This window comes from Melanerpes formicivorus, unplaced genomic scaffold (assembly GCF_026170545.1).
Source record: "Melanerpes formicivorus ecotype bairdi unplaced genomic scaffold, bMelFor1.0.p_v2 SCAF_28, whole genome shotgun sequence".
Taxonomy (NCBI): Eukaryota; Metazoa; Chordata; class Aves; order Piciformes; family Picidae; genus Melanerpes; species Melanerpes formicivorus.
The window spans coordinates 270,972-283,185 of NW_027142380.1; the positions used below are offsets into that span (position 1 = coordinate 270,972).

At 40.8% G+C, this 12,214-nt stretch overlaps 1 protein-coding gene across 1 annotated transcript in view; it reads left to right on the forward strand.

Moving 5' to 3' along the window:
• LOC137449039 (netrin-4-like) overlaps positions 1-10,357 on the forward strand; it is a 52,423-nt gene extending 42,066 nt beyond the window's left edge. The window contains exons 6-10 of the mRNA XM_068154111.1: positions 1,974-2,187; positions 3,045-3,181; positions 4,204-4,272; positions 5,402-5,572; positions 8,413-10,357. Coding sequence (XP_068010212.1) covers positions 1,974-2,187; positions 3,045-3,181; positions 4,204-4,272; positions 5,402-5,572; positions 8,413-8,549 — 728 coding nt within the window. The 3' untranslated portion in view covers positions 8,550-10,357. The remainder of the gene's footprint in view (positions 1-1,973; positions 2,188-3,044; positions 3,182-4,203; positions 4,273-5,401; positions 5,573-8,412) is intronic.
• The last annotated feature ends 1,857 nt before the right edge of the window (positions 10,358-12,214 follow it).

A 12,214-nucleotide genomic window follows, 5' to 3' on the forward strand; every position in this document is an offset into this window, starting at 1 on the left:
CTTTCAGGGTGATGTAGCCAGCTCTGCAAAAATCTGGGCAAAAATAATTAAAATTGTGCAGTAACAAATCAGAACTTGCCTTTGAAACTGTCAGGGCTAATGAGCACTTCATTGTTACACCTGCTCTCCAGAACTGACAGCAAAATCCCTGGGTTTGCTCCCGAAGTCAAGACTGCTTTGTGGCAAACAGGCGAGCCTGCTGCCATCCGCCAACCAGCTCATTGTGCTGAGTACATTGCCCATGACAGCACGCTTCTTTTCTGTCCTTAGGCTATTGTGCTAGTGCCCCTTGAAAACAACTGACTGAGATCTGTCTACAGCAGAGTGTAATAATAATATTATTAAAAATATTGGCATAAAGAACACAGGGCATGGTGAAAAAAATAACTATTTATTAAGCAGATCATAAGAGAAATGCCCTTGAAACAAAATGGTTCATTCTTTTCCTTCTACTGTTTCAAAAGATATTTTCTTTTCTTGAGCATGCAACAGGAGGTTGCAGATGAAAGTGAATCTGCCCCTGCTACACTTAACACCCTTTACAGTCACATCCTTGCCCCTTCCCCTTGGAAAATGATGTGTAGACTCAAGAGTGTTCATTTGCTATTTTATTTGTGAGCCCAAGAAGAAAAGGAGTTTGATTAGAAGCAGTGATGGCCAAACTTGAAAAGCTTTGATGACCATATTTAGTTCAGATAATCATCCAAAGTGCTGGCCCCTGATCCAAGCTATCTAAACATCTTGGGTGTCCAACATTTAACTGAAAATCTCTGTTGAAGTGAGTCTTAGCCATGAGATTTTTATTTGTGCCCTCTTCCAGATGGATGAAGTAGTGATGCATTTGCTTTTCAGTCCCCACTATAAGCAAAAGTCAGGGCACGTTGCTTTCTGAATACAAAAAAATAAGAGAGTTGAAATATGAAGGTCTGGAGTTAAGCTCATTTTCAGTTCTCATTTTAATCAAACTTGTCTGAATGTCAGTTTACTGCTTGTGTTGTATCTCAGCCTTTCTGCCCCAATGAAGAGTCGTCAACTGTGTTGGCTTTGCACCACTATCTGTAACTATATTGCATTCCACCTCACTCCCTGATGGTGTCACATTGGGAATGTACTGTGGGGTTATGACAATTTATTGTCTGTGAGGACAGAGTTTCTCTCAGAATCTGTTTTACTGAGAAGTTGCTGTTGAGCTGCCAGGCTGGTGTCAATATGGCAGTAACATTAGAAAAATCTAGGGGGGGGTTGTTTGTTTTTTCTTCCCCTTCCCCCCCCCACCCCGCCCCTTTGCTCAACTCCAGCTACATGTAAAATACATCTAGTCAGTTTAGAGATTTTCTCATATTCTTTTTGGCTTCCTTGCAACAAATCCACTCATCTGTTTGTACAAAAAATGTCATCAGCTTCCTTCCACATATACAGTACTGTGTGGTGAGATGTATCCCTTAGAACTTGCACTGAAGAAAATTTGTGGACTGCTTTGAGACAGAAATAGAAAAAAAATACTTGAGGTCATCTGCATAAGCTGCATCTAGCCCCAGAGGAGACAGTAGCTTCGTGATCTGTGTTCACAGGAAAGACAATCCAGGCACCAGCTGTCATTTTTCCACCTTGCCCATCCTAGTCCATCTTTCGCTAAACACTTTAGAAGAGAATCACTTGCAAGCCCCTTTAAAAGTAAACACACTGGAGGCTTTCTGCTACCAGTTCAAAACCTTATAGGGCCAAGAGTTCTGTAGAAGAGGTTCTTCTTTCAGCAGGGAAAAGCTAACTTTCACACCTATGGGTCTTGGTTGTACTTGCTTAACAAGTTAAAAAGAAACAAACGTAATGTTGCAGGTAGAGGCTACCAGTTCTGACTTAAAACTACTGTGCATAAGGTAGAGGGCATGAGTTTAGAAGCCTTGCAAAAATGTCACTTAACCAGATGACCCCTGGGCACATAATCTGAGTCACCTCTTACCCTATCTCCATAGCTTGCACCTGCCAGCCAATGGGTTCAGTCAACGCAACGTTCAGCCGGAGCTGGCGATGCCACCCCAAGACAGGATTCTGCTACTGCAAGCCAGGCGTGGCGGGGCCCCACTGCGACAGATGTCTCATGGGCTACTGGGGCTTTGGAGAAAATGGCTGTCGCCCCTGTGATTGTGCCAGAGACTGTGACCAGCACACTGGAAACTGTTTCAATGGGTAACAAAGCCCTCCTTCGGGTTCACTTTGAGATAGGATCCCTGGAGATAAGCAAAGTGGGGCTCGGCAGGGTTCTGGGCAGCCTGATCTAGTTGAGGATGTTCCTGCTTACTGTAGAGGGGGTTGGACTAGATGATCTTCAGAGGTCACTTCCAATCCAGACCATTCTATGATTCTATGATTTTATTAAATGGAAAAAAGATTAACCAAAAATACTGCCGCAGTGATAGTAGTTGGAGAATGCTGGAGGGTGCACAACCATCTGAAAAGGTGGCTGTAAATGATAAATGGTTTCTTAGATTCCATTTGGTGGCTGGTACACTTTAAAGCTCATTGTTTTACCCAAGACAATCTTGAAATGATGACTTTTTGCAGTAATAACAGGCAACTAAAGAATCAGATGGAAAATACATACAGGGAATGGATGGAAGAGTCTGGAGACCTTGCCTGGAGATCTGTGTCCAGGGTAAAATGAACTGCAAAGCATGTTTCTAGATAGCTGTACCCTAAATGTCTATTAATCAGTACAGAAATCCTATGACTTGCTGAGTGACAGCAGTTTCACCAGTCCTGTAGGTGTCAGTTCCTAGTGAAATCCACAAGTGGTCACTAACTTTGAGTCACTTAATTCAGTAGGTAACTACCTTTTAAAATGCTAAGTCAGCTGTGATAAGGCCTAAATAAAAACCTAGATCTTGTGACATGACATGATCTTGCATATGGCATGAAGTCTAATTTGCACTCCCAACATGAAGAAAGCAGAGCTCATCTGTCTGGTTACAGCCACATGCTGCAAACACTTGCTCCCCAACCATTTGGTGTCCTAACCAAGTCTTCTGTTTTGTGTGTCCTTCCAGCTATGAGAACGAGCCATTCTTTAACATCCCCATTGGGGGACAAATCCCTGACCTGGTGCAAATGCCAACCAATGAGAGTGAAGAGGAGTGGAGATGGAATGACCATGAGCAGGGATTTTCTGCACTGAGGCACCCAGGTAGAGCATCCAGCCTAGGAGCCCAGAGTCTGGGAACATTTTAGAAACTTCACTCAGTGCCAATTCCTTCCTCTCCCCACCCTGACAAAAACCCCCACTCATCTCCACCTTGTCTGTCCCCCATCTGCTGGTGACATCTGCTAATCTGAACTATATAGGTTCTCATTGCACTTACATTATTTTCCAGACCAAGTGTACTATCCAGCTTTGGAGCTGGAAATTGGTAAGTCACAGGCAAGATTGTGTAGAAGAAATATTCTTCTTTTGTGGTTGCAATTATAGTCAAAATGTTTCTGATTTTGCACAGCTCCATCTCAAGCATTCAGCCACTGTTCAGAACTTCAAATGCTACTTGTATAAAGATTGTGTCGGCCATCAGTGAACTGCACCACCTTCGGGGTGGAATGCAAGTAATTTTAAGAGCAAGGTATTCCTCATGGCACAACAGATTAGGAAAGAAAGTAAAGTATGCTGTAGCCAGCTAATATTACAAAATAAGCAGGGTTACAGAATGAGGTGGAGCCTTTAATACTTAATAGCTCTCACTTCTGTTTGCCATGTATGAAGGTCAGCACTTCCAGGCACCAATGGGTTTCTAAGACCCTGAGGCCATATTGCCACCTACTACATACCTTGACTTTGAGAGGGATATTACCTTGATACCAACAAGGATCAGGATTGCTTAGTTCAAAGGATTGAGTGAAGGTGTTATTACTTACATGATTTATACTTCAATCTGATTCTTACAAAATCTCTTTTCAGTTTATTTACAGTACCACAGACCCCATGAGAGCTGCATTTTACTTGACAATACTGATCAGATTTCAGAACAATTATGGCATCATCTAACAAGGAACAGATTAGCAAATAACTGAGCTCACTCTCAAATTTACTTTTAAAGTCCATCCAGATTAAGGGAACTATATACATATAACTTTGTAGCTGAGTATCATTTGCCTTTGTTTTCTCTCTCATGCTCTGGCTCTTCTCCAATCCTTTGTGTTCTGTGGCTCCCCTGCTAGAAAAGTGTGTGTGCAAAGAAAAGGTGCTTGGAAGTGTCACTGACTTCTGCCAAATGAAATATGCTTATGGTAAGTGGGTGACATACCCTCAAGGTATGATGATTTCACAGTATTCTCTCTATGCATGTTATAAACTGATATCTACAAAAAAATGACAAGATTAAGTCATGAAATAAGAGCTGGGATTTCTTCTGCCTTTTTTGTCTAGAGACATGTCCAACTTCTGATCAGAACCAAAGAGCATTTTTCATGCAAAGCTCTGTGATGTCTTCTTTCCACCCATTTGGCTTCTCTCTTTACAGCAGAGAGAGTGTTAGAATCGTAACCTGGTGGAATGGTTTGCTCCAGCATCAATTAATGTTAAAAGCCTTGCATCTAAATTGCCATTGTTCTTGCACTCATTATGCAGGTTCAAATGGCCATTCTTGATTACCAAGAATGTATTTAATCCTGTTGTTTATGAACACCTGGTTCATGCCATCACATGAAGCAGGAAAGGAAAGTTCTGTGATCCAAAGGTTTGATGTGCTCATGTCACGACACAACAAAGCCTCCTTGTGGGGCTGATCTAGACAAGACAACCCTGCCAAAAAAGTTATGGCATCCTGTTAAATGAAAGGAACAGGCATTTATCATGGTGACCAGATGTTGGGCCACGAAACAAAAATGCTTTTTCTGGTTTGTTGTGCAATCGTGGGATTTTAGACATGTGACATGTCTGCAGTCTGATGGGAAACTTTCTGATTTCCTTCCTGTACACCAGACAGCTCCTTCCCACATAGCAAAATCTTTGTGAGTGTTAAAGCTCAAAACAAGTTTTCAAGCTGCAAAATGTAAAGCCTAGAATCAGTGTGCTGAAAATCAAACTATTAGCTGCTGAAATATTTTCCACCTTTTCTATGTATACCTACAAGTGTTTCCCTGTATTCCAAGCATTTGCCCATTAACAAGTGGTTGCTCAATAGCATGGCAAAAGGATCAGTTAACTACTATGACAGAAAAATTTGTTTTTTCTTCAAATGCATTTAAAGCAACCACAACTGAATTGGGCACACTTTGGAATATGCATTCTGTACAACTGGAGTGGGTTTTCTTCATGTCTTCTTTCAAGGTGCTAAAATTCTACATTTTAGCAGCATAAACCAAAATTAACTTAGAAATTCATTGCTGGTCTCTACCTGGGTGTGTTTTGTGGCAGTGATAAAAGCAAGAATCCTATCAGCTCATGACAAAGGGACCCATGCAGAAGTTGTTGTGAAAGTGAAGAAGGTGCTGAAATCAGGCAAAGTGAAAATTGCTCGTAGCAACAGAAGCATTTACCCAGAATCCTGGACCAACAGGGGATGTACGTGTCCCATTCTCAATCCTGGTAAGGACAAAATGCTTAACAGGCCTTTTCTTCCCTTCTAAACAGTGGTGAGAGTTATTTCTGGTCATTGGCTATGGCTGCTCAACATTCCCTTCAGTCTGGGTCAGAGTCCTTTGATTCATCCACACCAAAGAGGGAGACACTAGTCAGCTGCAGTAAGGAGCATTTTCTTATCACAGAACAAAGTTTTACCAAAAAGCCCAAACTTGCTGGAAATGTTTTTTACTTTCAGTGACTCTATTTGATCTGTGACTGGAAGAACATTTGTGAGGGATTAAAAAAGACAAATCCCTGTATTCTTATGTCCTAAGTTTTCTTTCTCACCCTCTATTCTCACATCATGCTTTACTTCTTTTTGAAAAACTAGAAAATGCTAAGAAAATTTTGGACAGTAGAGGTAATTTACTTCTTCTATGCCTTTGCAATGGTTTCAAATCATGAAAATTAAGTCTTCTTTCTTCTGCATTCAATGGCTTGGTCCATTCAAAGTCTAGAGCTGACAACCTGTAGCATATCAGAAACCAGTCATGGGTGGAGAGTATAAAACCAAATTAATTTAACTTCATACCAAGTAAGACAGGAAAGCCTTCAATAATGAGGAAAATAATCTTTTAAGTAAATAAAGCCCCTCTTTTTATTACTAGCTTCAGACAGGTCTCTAGATTCGCTCCCTAACTACAATCTATCAGAATGATCCACATTTGTTCACTTAATTATGAGAATTCCCCTGCAGCAGTGGCGTGGAGAAGCAGGGTAGTACAAAGCAGCAACTTTCTCCTGAGCTCTGCTGCAGGCAGCAACATCACACTACTGACTGCAAAGCTCCACACTAGTGCTGGGAAACGTCAGATGCTGAGCAGATATAGTCCTCTATTCAACCTTCCCTGTTGCTGCCTTTCCTGCAATATGACTTAGTGGACCACAGGTAGAAATATTTACTTGAATGAACAACAGCTGAAATCTCTGGGTAAATAGCATCCTGCAAATTTGAGCCGGGACTCTACTTTTTTCAAGTAGAATTATACAATCATTTAGGTTGGAAAAGACTTTAGAGATCATCGAGTTGCACTGTAAACCTAACTGCCAACCGATTTCACTGCTAAACCATGTCCCTAAGTAGCTGCTAGGTGTCTAATTCTGCCAGATTTTGATTACTCACAACTTTTCCTTGTATCACTGTAGTTCTAAGTCTCTGGGGCCATGTTCTGGCATCGAATTCCAATGAGACAATAACTCTGGGTGTCATTAGGGAGACCAGTGTGCTAGGGATTCTGTTTCCTTATTCCAGCGTACACCGCAGAAAATGGTGGCTTGTCATCATTCTAAAAGCAGCAGCTGATAGAAAAATTACTCCATGTTTTTCCCTCTGAATTAGATTAAAAATGTATCCACTGAGTGGAAGGAATTCCATGTGTTTCACTTAAAATGTTAAGGTTTAATCCTTTAAGACAAGTTCTCGGCTGAAATGAACCACATGCAAGAGGCAGTAGTTTTGGGAAAGGCTGTGTCCAATTAAAATCCCTGTGATTTTTCCTGTTGTGGCAAAATGACTTGTACTGTCTCAGACACTAATTTTGTCTGCCAGTCTCTGTATCAGGTGAAAGCCTGCACCTGAATTCACACTGAAATGTAATGTGGACCACAGGCTCTCTTTGAATTCTCACATAAAAATGTTGGCTTAATGTAGTCCAAATGAATATGGTGCTTTCCTTTACCTAAACTCCACTGGCACAATTTTGCATATGAAGTATTTACCAGTGAAATTGTAGGAGCCCTGAATCAGACATGAATAAAACATACTGCTTAAAGATGAGAGCACACCTGATCCCATACAGATACCTGAAGAGGGCAAAATATCACGGGACATTTTTCTCCTTTGGAGCTCTTCAGCTTTACTTTTCACCTCTTTAGAAACATAGGGCTGAAGGCATACAGCTCAGAAATTTAGATGCTAGGGATAAAGATACTATGCCTTTTGGTATAAATTAAGTCCCAGTCTTCTGCAGATTTCAACCTATGGCTAGACTGAACCACTGCCCCAAGATCACAGCATGCCCCAACTCATGGTGGGAACCTTATAGTCTCTCTCTTCTTGGGACTTTTACGCCCACCTTTACCTTCTTTTCTAGAAGGGTGGTAGTGGCAAGGGGACAAAGATCCCTGCAGATCTGTGTGCAGAACTTCACATATAACTTGCCATGGGTGCCTCTCTAAATTCTGATCACTGAGGAAATTCTACTTCCTACAGTTCATACAACACAGAGGCAACTATACGATTTCATTGGTAGTACTTGTTTCTTGTGTCCAGCTGTAGTCACACACTTTTTTGTACACAGACAACATTTTTTGAGGCCCTGCTACATTTATCTTAGGTTAGAATCTAGGAAGTCTGGCTTGCTATTTTCATATACAATACCAGCTTCCTCATCTGTTCAGATCCAGTTCTGCTACTCTTACCTATGCAAGCCCAAAGTGACGCTGCTGAAGCACATGGAGTTACTATGGCTTAAAACAAAGGTCAGACAGATTAGACTTGAACCTGGTCATCTCCATATGGAGGTGCTGGACTTCTAAGTGGTAAGGCCACTGGAACCATACCAATTTGTAGTTCCTGAGAATAATAATATGACCACACTGAACCTGTGTGCCCAGGAGTCAGCAGTGACAATATGAAAATGAAGGCATACGTATAAACAGGATGGAGCTGGCTGAGGTGCTAGATGTCAGATCCTTATGCAACAGAGAGATTCTATACTATTCTGTATTTAGTTCTGCTTTCTTCTATTTATTGACTAAAGTTTTGCCTTTCTTCCTTTTTTGTTTTTTTTCCCTTAAACTAGGTACTGATTATCTTATAGCAGGCCAGGAGGACTCTAGGACCAGCAAACTCCTTGTGAACATGAACAGCCTTGTGAAACCCTGGAAAGCATATTTGGGAAAACAAGTATCAGAGATTCTTCGAACTGGGTGCAAATAATTTCTGCTTCAGAAGTTACAGTGCCGAACTTTGCCTTTTAGTCACACTGCAGTGAAAGGTGTAGTTAGTTCATATGTTTCCATTCAACAGACTCCCAGCTTTCTCTTGTCACATGCTAAGACAGGAAACTTGGGACATGACTACTTTCTTTCAGTCAATGTACAGCCTTATCACACAAAAATAACTAGTGCATCATGTGTAGGTTACAACTCAGTTCTTAAGTTGAACCTGATTCCACACACCCAGAGAATCATTTTACAAGGCAAAACTAAAGAGATAGCTTAGTGTTTCCACACTTCAGGTCAGAGCCTGATGTTAATACATATAAGCTGCTTAAATAATGCATTCATCACCTGAGTGTAGCTTTCTTTATAAGTGACCACTAACAGGCAGCTGTACAAGTGGCATAATACTAAACAAGCATGTCAAAGTAACACTCATTTAAAAGAGCTCAAACTGATTTAACATCAGACTGCAATTATGCCAATATAATGGGTTGCTTTCTAGAAGGCAATTATTATTCGACTGCTGAACACCAACATTCTAATTTGTGACTTATCTTGGGACAAACTCCTTTATAGATGTACATTGCTATCATGAAAGCGTAGTGCTGAGGTCTGCTAAAGCAATCACCTTGGCTCAAATTCCAAACCCAGCCCTTGCTCTCAAAGGCTGTTTTGCTCTTTGCTGTAGTACTTCAGTCTGTAACACCACAAAGGTTTCACAGCAATTACTATTAAAAAGCCTTAATGCTAGAAAACAGCCAAAACATGTGAGGAACTAGCAACTGCTCTAGTGTTGGGATTGTAACACTACAAAAGCTACAAGGCAGAAGCAGGAGGGGGTAAATGGATTCTCTGGACTGTGTATTAATTTCACCCTGGCTATTTGAGCTGTGCTCAAGACCACTGGCATTTGATTGCACTTAGCACTCTCATACTGTATTACTTCTCTTGGTTACAATGAAGGTTAAGATACTGAAGCTAAGCTTCCTTCCTATTGTGTCTGAGGATTACTTTTTCCTCCACAGAAGTATAGGAGCGGTAACATCTGCACTCTAGGTAAAATAGTTCTGTTCTGCAAGCCATTCTTTCTAAATCAATTTAATCCTACCCTATAGTAATTTAGAGGTAGCTACTTAAATCATTCCCTAACACAGTATTTTGAGTAAATTATAGTTTAAGACCTGCATCCCCTGTTTAAGGACTCACAATCAAATGGAGCTGGTTGGAGCTCATTTCCTCTTCAAGAACAGCAGAAATTATGAACCAGTCTATTCTTTCAGGGAGCTACAGAGGAGAAGTATGCACATGTGCTATTTTTGCCTATTTCTGTTCCCCCTCCATAATTTTTAGTACTCTTGGAAAAGAGGAATTATCTTCATTTAGTCCTGACTGGCACATGGAGCATCTAGAAAAACCCAATACTAATGCAGAACGATTGAAGTCCCAGTCTACAACCCAGACCCTCATTTTGTTCTCTGTATCACTGGGTTCTGAAAAAAAACAACTTCTTTCATTCAACTTATTGCCATTTTCCTTTTAACTTCATATTGGTTGAACAGCAGGAAAGTCCACAGCACATCTGGAAATGGATGTCAGGCAGATATGTCCAAACTCAAAGCCCCACTTTTTCCCCCAACAGTGTTTTTCCCTTCGCTTGTTACAGGAAGTCTCGCCCCTCCTCAAGTGTCATTGCTTTCCTTCTTTCCCTTTGTTATTTATTTGTTGTTACCTAAAGTGGTATCCAAAAATGTGGCATGCCCAGCAAAGCCATTTAATTAATGCAATAAAACACTTTTTAACCAAGGATTTTGGCTGAATTTGCAATGTTGGCTTACAGAACCGATGAGCACAGCAACTGTTTGCTTTGTCTCCAGAAATCACCTCCCAGCAGAAAGACTGACTAGTTCTCTTTCAAATATCAATAAAGGCATGTACATAAATTTACAGTCTGTTCTCAAAGGGCCTCTCAGAATCAATGAAAATCAATTAGAGATATAAACTAAGGACCATGCTTTTCAAGAGAGCCCATTTTACCTGCAGGGGATCTTATTTAATGAAGATCATATTCCATTTTTTTTATGGCCAGTACCATGTTAAAGCAAACTCCTATATCCCACTTTGTGTCCCAGACTGGTGATTTTTTTGCTGGGGAGGGTAAACATCTGCACAGTTGTTTTCTGTGGATGAAAGTCATTTTTTAATATGGTGCTTTACAAGCATTTCTAACTAGTGCTAGTAGAAATACTATTTGAAACAAGAATACTGATACCCTGGTGTGCTCTCCTGGGGCCTATGATACAGTAATTAGTGCCTGCCAAAAGCAAACACCACTATATGCAAACAGTGGAGCCATTAATATATCACACATCAGGTATCTCAAAAGTAGGTTACAAATACACACACTTTAGAGAAAAGTGTAAGGTAAGTGGAGTGGGGGAACCCAAAAATACTCAGCTAATTTATTCTCCTTTCAATTTCCCATCCTTGCTGAATCTCTAATTTATTTGCTGGTACCTATATAGCAAAGTCTTCTTCATTCCCTTCATTAGTTAGAATGATTGCACATTTTGTTCCAGCTACTAGCTGGTGTTTAATGGTTTTGCTCTGCAGAGTAGCATGTATTCCATAAACATGGAATTAATTTGGAAGTGAAAAATGAAGCACATTAGGGTGAGTCAATAGTACAAGCTGGCATTGTAGTGGTATCACCACTTGTTAATTCAGGTACCTCTGAGTTCACAGGGAATAAAAGAAGAAAGTTCCTACTCACACAGAGCTACCATGTGCAATACCTTTGTTCTGCACTCCTACAATCCAGGTAGCCTGTCTGAAAATAAGTATCTAAGTAGAAACAAACTGCCATAGAAGGTATAATGTTCCTGTACCAAAAAAAGGCCTGTGTACAGTATCACAGATCTGTGATCCTGTGACTTTGTATTACTGTCACCCAAGACACACAGCATATTAACATATATTAAGGATGCAGTTGCACAATACAGAAGTGGTTGCACAGCTTCCTTTAGTACATCTAAAATAGGACCCATCTTTAAAATGGCCACATGAACAACCTTACAGCACCCAAACAGAGAAGGCGTCTCGCACACAGTAGCAACCAGATACTGAAAGGCAGCAACAATGCATTACTTGGAAATCCTGCACGAAGATAAAATAGAAGTCTTTGCCTACAAGAAGTCTTGGAAAGCTGTGGAAAATCTGTAACAGGGCAAGTGATAGCTTGAAGCAGAAGCACATGTAGCTTTTCACAAACAGCAGCAAACTCAGAATTGCTGGAGGTCAAAGTAGGTCTCTAACAACTGTTGAGCAACTCTGTCAATAAATGCATGTTCAGTCCAGCAATGTGGACCCTTAAGCAAAGGAGTTCATTAAATGGCCAGTGTGAGTCCTGAGTCCTAACTCCAATATATCGACATACTGCTGCTACTCATGCTCCTCCAGCTTCTGCACTTCACAAGCAGCTAAGAAGGAAAATGTACCTATGCACATACCTTTGGGCATTGCTCTTCTGAGAGTGGCTCACTGCTATAAAGAGTAAGTTTTCTCTGTAGCATTTACCATCTCATAAAGTTTCTGTGCTGCTTGATGTAAGCTTTTTTGAACTGCTATCATCCACCTGATGTGCTCCCTGGAGTCCCCCCAGAC